Source organism: Filicampus tigris, chromosome 22, assembly GCF_054856515.1.
Source record: "Filicampus tigris isolate MCC_2025a chromosome 22, RoL_Ftig_1.0, whole genome shotgun sequence".
Taxonomy (NCBI): Eukaryota; Metazoa; Chordata; class Actinopteri; order Syngnathiformes; family Syngnathidae; genus Filicampus; species Filicampus tigris.
Window position 1 is genome coordinate 8,843,187 of NC_141238.1, and position 9,862 is coordinate 8,853,048.

At 39.6% G+C, this 9,862-nt stretch overlaps 1 protein-coding gene across 4 annotated transcripts in view; it reads left to right on the top strand.

The window, feature by feature from the left end:
* Window positions 1-8,462, top strand: part of LOC147126848 (uncharacterized) — a 26,077-nt gene extending 17,615 nt beyond the window's left edge. For 2 of the 4 annotated variants that reach the window (XM_086022102.1, XM_086022104.1), the window contains one exon: window positions 3,555-5,221. In XM_086022102.1, coding sequence (XP_085878228.1) covers window positions 3,555-4,966 — 1,412 coding nt within the window. In that variant the 3' untranslated portion in view covers window positions 4,967-5,221. Of the gene's footprint in view, window positions 1-3,554; window positions 5,222-7,409 lie in introns of those variants that run through there. The other 2 variants (XM_086022103.1, XM_086022106.1) reach the window with 2 other exon arrangements.
* Window positions 8,463-9,862: the final 1,400 nt, after the last annotated feature.

A 9,862-nucleotide genomic window follows, 5' to 3' on the forward strand; every position in this document is an offset into this window, starting at 1 on the left:
CGATTTATAAAAACTTACAAATACTTCAGCTATTTCCGCTGGCTTAACCACCACTTTGGTTCCCACTTTCAATTTGTGTACAATGTTAGAAGATTGTTGTTTCCGTAACCTAAAAGCTAAAAGTCTGCTCGCTCTATTCCCATATTCATAATACTGCTGCCTAGTAAATCTGAGCCTTCCCTCTACCTTTTCGGATAATAGCTCCTGGAATTCCTTACGAGCTATACTAAGATCTTTTAAAAGATTAGGTGACAATCCTTGTTTGTGTTTATGTTCCAACATCTTCATTTTGTCCTCTAATTCTGTTTGTTTTGAAATTTTTTGCCGCTTTTTTGCAGTAGCGTAAGAAATGATTCTTCCCCTTAAATACGCTTTTGCACAGTCCCACAACACAATTGGAGAAGTATCTGGAGTATTATTGATGTCCATATAATTCTTAAATTCGGTTTTAATAAATGTAATGAAAGCCGGATCATTAAGGAGGGAGGCATTTAATCTCCATTGCTTTAGAGCTGGTGTCAGGCCTATATCCCATTGGAGCATGATCTGAAATGGTGATGGGCATAATACTTATATCTTCACCTTGATACAATTCAGCTTTAAATGAAATAAATAGTCAATTCTTGTATATGAGGCATGTTTATTGGAATAAAATGTAAAGTTTCTCTCTTTGGGAAATTTGGATCTCCACACATCCACTAAACCCGCCTCTGAGCTAAGATGTTTAAGCGTTTTACCCATTTTAGGTATGGCAGTTTTGGACTGAGGTTTCCTATCTTGTTGTGACATTACACGGTTAAAATCTCCACCCAATAGCATAGCAATAGTTAAATATCGATTTTACAAATCCCGGTCGATCCTCATTTGGGGCGTACACATTAATAAAGGAGACTGATATACCCTCAAGTATACCATTCACCATTATAAATCTGCCCTCCTCATCTTTATATATTGATGTTTCACTGAAATTTACTTGGCGATGTATCAATATTGCCACGCCTCTTCTTTTCCCAGAGCTATGAGATGAATAATACACTTTATCGGCCCAGGATTACTTTAATTTCTGATGTTCATCATCTGATAAATGTGTTTCTGGTAATAAGGCAACTTGGCATCTAAAGTGTTTGAGCTGTGATAGCACTTTCCATCTCTTAATTGGGCTATTCAAACCCCTCACATTAAAACTTATAGCTATCAATTAACTCATGGCTTAAGAATTAATATTGTAACAATAGGGCGTTGTAGAGATTGTTTGGATCTGAGACATACCAGTTGTAGTGGGCCCAATGCAGTGATATAATATAGTGACCACATATGGAAAAACAGAGCAAAAAAAACCAAAAACATTTGTATGCATAGGAATGTTTCATCGTTATGAAAATGTTTGTGCTTGACAATATAACACCATAGCCCATTGAGAATGAAGGATTTGTTGTCTGTCAAGTCAAGTCAAATTTATTTATATTGCCCTTAATCACAAGAAAGTCTCAAAGGGCTTCACATATGCACCAGATCATATACACGACATCCCCTGAAAAAGCTCATTTTCTCTGTACACAAGTCAGAACAGGAAAAATTGGTGAAACTTGTTCGACTGCTGATTTCTACTGAAAGAAGAGAGTCTAATCTTTGGTTTTGGTAGGGTTTTGTGGTCATATTGCTGCAGAACACAATATTCTGTGGGCCTTGAAAGATGAGTGAAAATCCTTTAAAACAACTGGCAAGGTGGAGGTGGCTACTCGCAAAATGGCAGGCAGTGAATGAGTTAAAGGGCCTGAAATTATACAGTAGAAAGACACCAAATATGAAGTAATCACTAAAACTTACTACACTATTTCTGCTTTTGACAGGGCCTTCACTCAGGATGGGTACAGAACCCCAGTACTAAACTTAAAAAAAAACAAAAAACGTTTAATTAAAACTGAAGCATCGATAAGCTCCACCCATAACATCTCTGTTTTTGTTGATTTAGGCTGAATGAACGTTATATTGCACCTTCTACCTTTCTGTTATTTCTAACTAATGTAGCGTATGTTCAGTATTAAATATTACGATTTGAGTTAATGCCTGCACTAACTCTCGATGGCCGCCAGGGGCACAAGGCCGTTTTGGGTTGATTTTTTTTTTGGGGGGGGGGGGACAAAACGGACGGAAAAGTCCTCATAATTCAGTCTTGTATGAGTCAAAGATATGTGAAGGTGCTACATTAAGATTATGTGAGTCCGACTTACCAGATCGGTGATTGAAACTTGACTCAAACACACACAATTCCCACTAGATTTCTGTATATGATAATGATTTATTTTCTACAGCTATTGAAATCCAAACGAAACACATTACAATGTTCAGAAGCAGAAATACAATCACAATTAAGAAATCCTTTACTAAGGCAAATCTAAATAAATGAAGAAAAACTAATATCTAAGGTTTGTGAGGAAAGGGGGCATTGGGGACCGGACGTGTGTGTGCGTGCGTGTGTGTGGGTGTGCGTGCGTGCGTGCGCGTGTAATGAGTGGTGAGCTAGCGTACCAGGTGAAGGTTAGCTGACTTATACCAAGCTCTGCTGATTACCAATTTAACTATGCACCAACGGTATGCCCTGTAGGAATTGCAAGCTGCACTTACAGGTGTTGGTTGTCATCGCTCACACGGTGAGGGGGAGGAAGCGTTGCCGCGGGGAGTGACGTCACAGGGGAGCAGAGAGAGTGAGAGGTTCGCACGGCCTTCTATAGGAGCCCCGCATGTTAATGAAGCAGGCTGCATCCTCCAACAATGTCGGGACGCTGGCTGAGGGAAGCGATTTCCCAAAGTTGTGAGAATGAATTTTTAGAGCTTGGCACACATGAGCAGAAAAGTTTAAATACCTGTTGTTGTGGTGGTTTTTTTTGTTATCACTGAACAACAGGTCGGTCGGATTCCAGGATGATGTAACGCATAGTAAAATTAAAAAGTCGTCAAAATGGAACACAACTAAACAGCAATATAATTCAAACGTCATGCACTGGGTGTTGCTTTTATTTCATATGTCCTGTGGAGGCAGATCACCACGAACACATTGGACGTAAATTAAAAACATAATTTTAATTAGTTTCCAGTTGCAGACGTTGGTCAGTCCATCTTCACACTCGGCCACTACACCAGAGACGGCTTGATTGAATTAAGACCTAGGGGGTCCGGTGTCTTTATGCTGTTTTTGGCCTTGTTGTGACCTCCTGCTGAGAGCACGTCCATGCTATCTGTGGTTGACTTGGAAAGACTAGGCGTTGGTCTTTTCTCTGTCTCTGGAAGGTTGCTCCAAAGGCTGGGTGCTGGCACTTCAAAAGGGCCAAATATGTGCATTCCTAAAATCTTAGCGATACCCATCCTTAGCCACCACTCAAAAAGGTGCAATGTGCAAGTCTTTCCACAAATAACTATGGATAGGCACCCCAAAAATGCATCACTAAGTGAATTTGCAAATGCCAAACAGTACGTAGCAATCATAACCCATCTGGCTCACCTTCATTCTAACTACAAACCATAACACCGTGTGTATGTCTTCTTTCGTCTTGCAGACATCAGTGAAGATGTTCATCCTCACATTAAAGAGGAAGAGGAGGATGAAGAGGTCCCCCACTTTAAAGAGGAAGAGGAGCAGCATTCTCCTTCCATGATAAAAACGGAGGAGCCAGAGCTCCCTTGCATGAAAGAGGAGGGAGAAGAGCGTCCCTACGTGAAAGAGAAGGAGGAGTTGCCTACGACTGGTGTCCCTTTGAAGAGTGAAAGTCAAAGTGAGGGGAACAGAGGGGCCGGGCTTCCAAACGGCAGCTCGTGTCAACAAATGTTGACAGAGAGTGATGAAGACCAATGTGAAGGTTCACAAGCAGATAGTGATGACGTGTCATCACATGCCGCTGCTCCTGATGCTGCTGTTGATGATGAATCGGAAGGTGATGTGACATGTAACACTGACAACAAATGCTGGAAATGTTCTCAGTGTGGGAAAACTTGTGCTTATAAGAGCCGTTTAAAACACATGAGAATACACACCGGAGAAAAACCTTTTGCCTGCCTTTTTTGTGCCCAAACATTCTCTAAGAAGGGAAACTTAAAAATACACACAAAAACCCACACTGGTGAGAAACCTTTTTCCTGCTCAGTTTGTGGCAAAAGATTCTCTCAGAAGGGAAACTTAACAAGTCACACCAGAGCACACACTGGTGAGAAACCTTTTGCCTGCATTGACTGTGGTCAAAGATTCGCTCGTAAGCCACACTTGAAAATACACAGAAAAACCCACACTGGTGAGAAACCTTATTCCTGCTTAATTTATGGGAAAAGATTCTCCCGTAAGGAACAATTGACAGAACACACAAGAACACACACCGGTGAGAAGCCTTTTTCCTGCTCAGTTTGTGGCCAAACATTTTCTCAGAAGGAACACTTAATAAGTCACACCAGAAAACACACTGGTGAGAAACCTTTTGCATGTTCACACTGTGGACAAATGTTCTCTCGTAAGTCAACCTTAAAAGACCACATAAGAACACACACTGGTGAAAAACCTTTTGCCTGTTCTGATTGTGGACAAAAGTTCTCTCATAAGGGAAATTTATTACATCATACAAGAACACACACCGGTGAGAAACCTTTAGCCTGCACAGACTGCGCCCAAAGGTTTTCTCAGAAGGGCGACTTAAAAATACACATAAGAACACACACTGGTGAGAAACCTTTTGCCTGTTCAGATTGTGGCCAAAAATTCTTTCATAAGGCAAACTTTAAAATACACATAAGAACACACACTGGTGAGAAACCTTTTGTCTGCTCAGTTTGTGGCCAAAGTTTCTCTCGGAAGGGAAGCTTGACAACGCATACAAGAACTCATACTGGTGAGAAACCTATTGCCTGCTCAGTTTGTTGCCAAGGATTCACTCAAGAGAGGTCAAGAGACATAAGTGTGCTGGGGAGAAACGCAGTTGTGTAGATGTTTAATATCATGAGTATTTACCATAATCATTATTTCCATACGCCGACATTAATTCAATATAGCATCTTCTATTTTATCTTGTCGTCTGTGTATCTTCTCAAAAGCCTCTGTGGACAAGTGTTGAGAATTAGCACTGATGCAAAATTACTTGAATCAATGCATGCATTGTGTATAATGTTTTAGTGATGTCCATGTGTAGTAAGTTAACGATTGATTAGATGGACTGTGACGGAACTTTGACTTTTGTCGTGAAGATAGGATAGTTTAAATGTGATTCCTGATGGAATATAAATCATCAAACAGTGAGTCTTGTGAATATGCTGACTTTGAAGGTTTGTGAATTAAACTATTCAGTGTATCCTGAGTTGCTTTCATGTTGTTATTGTTTTCCATGTATTTTTTCTTATTATTTGCTTGTTAATTAGTTATTTTTTTTATGTATACCATATGTCTCTGTTCTGCTTTCTTTGTTTTTCAATCGCCAATTTTTGGGGGGAGTTTTTTTAATGTATTATCGGAAGCATTAATTTTGTAAGACAGGCTTTTTATCTTCTGTTTTTATATGTGATAAGCTCTCACTGGACTGGTTTGTGAAATCAGACATTTGTGAAAATCCTGGTAAAGTTATGGAAATTGAAAATGCGTTTCTAGTTCGCGTTAGTTTTTTCTAATATATTAAGTGCATTTTCTGTAATTACTGGCTTTTTTTTTTTTTTTTTTACAAAACTCGTCACACATATAAGAACGCCTTTCACCAAACTGGCAAAAACACAACTGGCTTTTGCTTTCTCTGTGCACAAAGCAGGCTGTCTCAATTTTAGGCCATACTTTTGTCATCGTTCTGGAAACACTGGGATCCAAAATTCAAAAGTATTTTTATTCAAGGCGTTTACTGTATTAACTCAAAACAAACAACACATTGCAAACAAAGCATTGTCCATGTCAAAACACACCCACCCCCTCCAAAAGAAAATAATTTCATTGAAAGATACAGAGAGATGTACATCGTGTCATCATTTTGGGTCATTCGGCCTCCTCTGTGGCTTATTAATTGTGCTTAGGCTGATTGCAAAGTGACCTAATAATTTAAAAGATTTTGTTTACTGTGACAGTGTGGTCAGACAGTTGGTAGAATAGTGTCAATAACAGCCATAAATGTGTATCGTTTCGCAAGGAATGTGTTGATCATTTGGAAAATGAGTATAAAGCAGTGAATTGTGTTTGCAGTTCCGCAAAAAGAGCGCCAGGCAGTGGGCATGTTTGAAAAACATTCACTATAAATATTTAAAATAAAATCTTATCAAGAGATATATTTTGTCAATTGTACTGCGTGGACTGTAAGGACGAAAGCACTTTTGACTGGCAGAAAAGGATCAGAGGTATAATATGGTCTCCTTTTGCCCATGCACGGAAGGGGAGATTTTGCTGTTTATCTGCCAATGTCATGCACAGATCCAAGCGAATGTATTTCTGTTTCCACAATTTTAACCTCGACGTACTCGTGCGTACTGTGCCTCCGATCGCCTTGATTTTTATGCAAATGAGGGAAGCCACGATTGGCCTGGAAAAGACTTTTTCCATCCCACAAAAGCTCATATGCTCTATTATGCCCAATTTTACCAGCGTAAAGTCTAGCAAAATACCCAAAAGAAGAAAACCCCACCCATGTGCAAAGTTAAGATAAAAAAATTTAAAAAACACATAAACCCCAAGTATAACTGTGACAGTCATATTTTTAATGAATACATTTGTCTTTTTTTTTTTTTACAAACATGCAGAGTTTTGTCCGGTATGACTGGTCTTTCTGTCTTTGTTTTTGTCGAAATCAAGACAAATTAAACCACAACTAGGTAGAACTGGAAAATAAATGTTTATTAGCCTTAATACCTTTTCATTATAATAGCCTTGAAGGGGAAGTCAACGCAAACCTTTTTTTTTTTTTTTTCAATGTTTTATGCAAGTTCACTAGTTGAAACAGGTCATTCTGATAAATATTGCATTTGTGGAAGTAGTGTTAATCTACTCGTTTTCAACCATCTGTGGGGGCGACCATTTTGCCTTCTGTCGACTGAAAATTACATCACAATTGCTCACAACGACCCATCACGGCTCTGATTCAGAAAACAAGTCAGCCGTGATTGGTCCTTGTGAGCAGTTGTGATGTCATTATCAGTCGACAGAAGACAAAATGGCCGCCCCCAGAGATGGCTAAAAATGAGTGCATTTTGCTGCTTGACTTATATTCCACAAACGCAAAATTAATCAGAATGCCGTGTTTCAACAAGTGGGCCTGCTGGGAACAAATTCTTGAAAAAAATATGTTTGGGTTGACTTCCACTTTAAGTTACAATAAACCTGAAGTATCAATATAAACAATCTGCAATTTCAAAGTTACATGGGAATTGACATTACCAAACCTTGTGTGTTTTGTCTTTTGAAGACATCAGTGAGGATCTTGGTGCTGGGTGGCAGGTGCTGGAGTCCCCCCACATTAAGGAGGAAGTTAAGGCTGAAGAGCCTCACCACATCCAAGAAAAGGAAGAACGAGAAATCTCTCTAATTGAAGAAGATGGTCAAAATGAGATGGGGAAAGGGGCGGAGCCTCCCGGCAGTAGTAGCAGCAGCAGCTCAAGTCAACACATGACAGCAGAAGGTGATGGAGACCACTGTGGAGGATCAGAAGTGGATGGCCTCATAGCTCCACTATCAGATAGTGACGACACAACATCACACTCTCCTCACGGTGAGGATGAACCGTCTGATGGTCACACTGGCAACAAATGCTGGAAATGTTCTCTGTGTGGGAAAACGTACGCTTATAAGAGCCGTTTGAAGAGTCATATGATTAGCCACACTGGTGAGAAACCCTTTTCCTGCTCAGTTTGTGGCCAAAGATTCTCTTATAAGGGGAAATTAAAAATACACACAAGAACACACACTGGGGAGAAACCTTTTTCCTGCTCAGTTTGTGGCCAAAGATTCTTCCGTAAGGAAAGCTTCATTTATCACACAAGAAAACACACTGGGGAGAAACCTTTTACCTGCTCCATATGCGGTCAAAGATTCTCTTATAAGGGACATTTTACAACACACATGAGAACACACATAGGGGGAAAACCTTTTTCCTGCTCAACCTGCAAGCAAAGATTCTCTCAAAAGGGTGCCTTAACAAAACACACAAGAATTCACACTGGTGAGAAACCTTTTGCCTGCTCAGTTTGTGGCCAAAGATTCTTTTGGAAGCTTCAGGTTAAGAGACACAAGTGTGTTGATGAGATGAGCAGCATCTGAGCAGGCTTAATCAGTTTATGCACCAAGGAAATTGTTGTATGTCTATGTACCCTCTAACAGGGATGCTGAACTTTTGTTTTTTCTTCAACCGCAGTGAAAACTTTGTATTTTTGTTGTCATGAATTTGAAAATAGGTTGAATTGTCATCAGGATTATACTGTCTGTACTTCTTGGACTATAAAGCCACACTATTGTTCATATTTTGCCTGTTTGTGCGACTTTTTGTGTATTAAAATAAAAAATAAGATATATACTGTATATTGCTTGTGGCCAATAAAGTCTCTTGGTTGTAAAAGCTTGCAACAGAGGCTCCTCTTGAAAAAAAGAAAGGCGCAAAAGGAGAAGGAGCGATGCGATGAAGAGCTGATGTGCCAAATTCGCAAGATGAGAAGCTCACAGGATGTTTGAAACCCCAAAACACTGGCGATGGCAAAGAAGAAGGAGGCGAGGTAAGCCGAGGCGGCAAAAGGAGGAGAGGCACGGCGATAAATGACACATTTTGAAGAGTTCCGAAAAACAGTGTTTTTCAAACTGTGTACTGGTGTGCCGTGGGAAATGATCTAATTTGGGTGCCTGTGCTGTCTAGCGCCTGGCAGCGTAATCCTGTCTTTATTACATTGTAGTACTCTTTCATACCAGCAGGTAGCAGCCAGAGGATAGCTAATTGTCTTTGTTTAGAGACAAGCGAATTTGTGACGCATGTTTATCCAAACAGGCTCATGTTTCACACTGAGTAAGTATCAATATGAAACATTATTAAACATTTTTTTCTTTGTGTTTATTTGATTCCTACGGAGCCCCTTATGGAAGTAAAAAAAAAAAAAAAAGCTTTGCGTTCCCTCACAAAGATTGCGTTCCCTCAAAAACCTTTGCGTTCCCTCGCAAAGATTGCAATCCCTCGTTAAGATTTGTAAGATAACACAAAGTTTTTTGCGAGGGAATGCATTTTTAAAAATGCGTGTTTATGTACTTACGAGTCATTTTCCGGATTAACAAAAGCAACAAAGGGAGCGTTTTCATCCGTGGGCAGGGTTAATGGAATTTCTTTGAAATTCGCTTGTAATACAAAGACCTAAAATCTGTCTTTGATATTAAGCACGGTTTCTCCGTCTCTGACATACTGTCGTCTCTCAAATCTTTGAGAGGGAACGCAATCTTTGCGAGAGAAAGCAAAGTTTTGCGAGGGAACGCAAAGTTTGTTTTTTTTACTTCCATGTCACCTTAGGGGCTCCGTAAATTCCTATTCAAGACGATATAATATAACGTCATTCTTCAATGTGAAAAAAACACTTATATAAACAATATAACCCATATTGTTAAAATAAGATTTTTTTTCTTCACAATTCCAGCTGGTGGTGTGCCGCAGGATTTTTTCAATGAAATAAATGTGCCGTGACTCAAAAAAGTTTGAAAAACACTGCATAAAAACACAGGCAGAAAGTCCATTTCAGCCTTGGATTTACTCTAAAATGTTTTGAAGTCAACAACTTTAGACTGTATTTCCCAATATGGACATTGCCGTCCCATTGTAGCCTACTTGACTGTGTGTGTGACAGCAGCATCTTGAGAATATTAAAATCTATACATGGTCGTTTTTTGTTT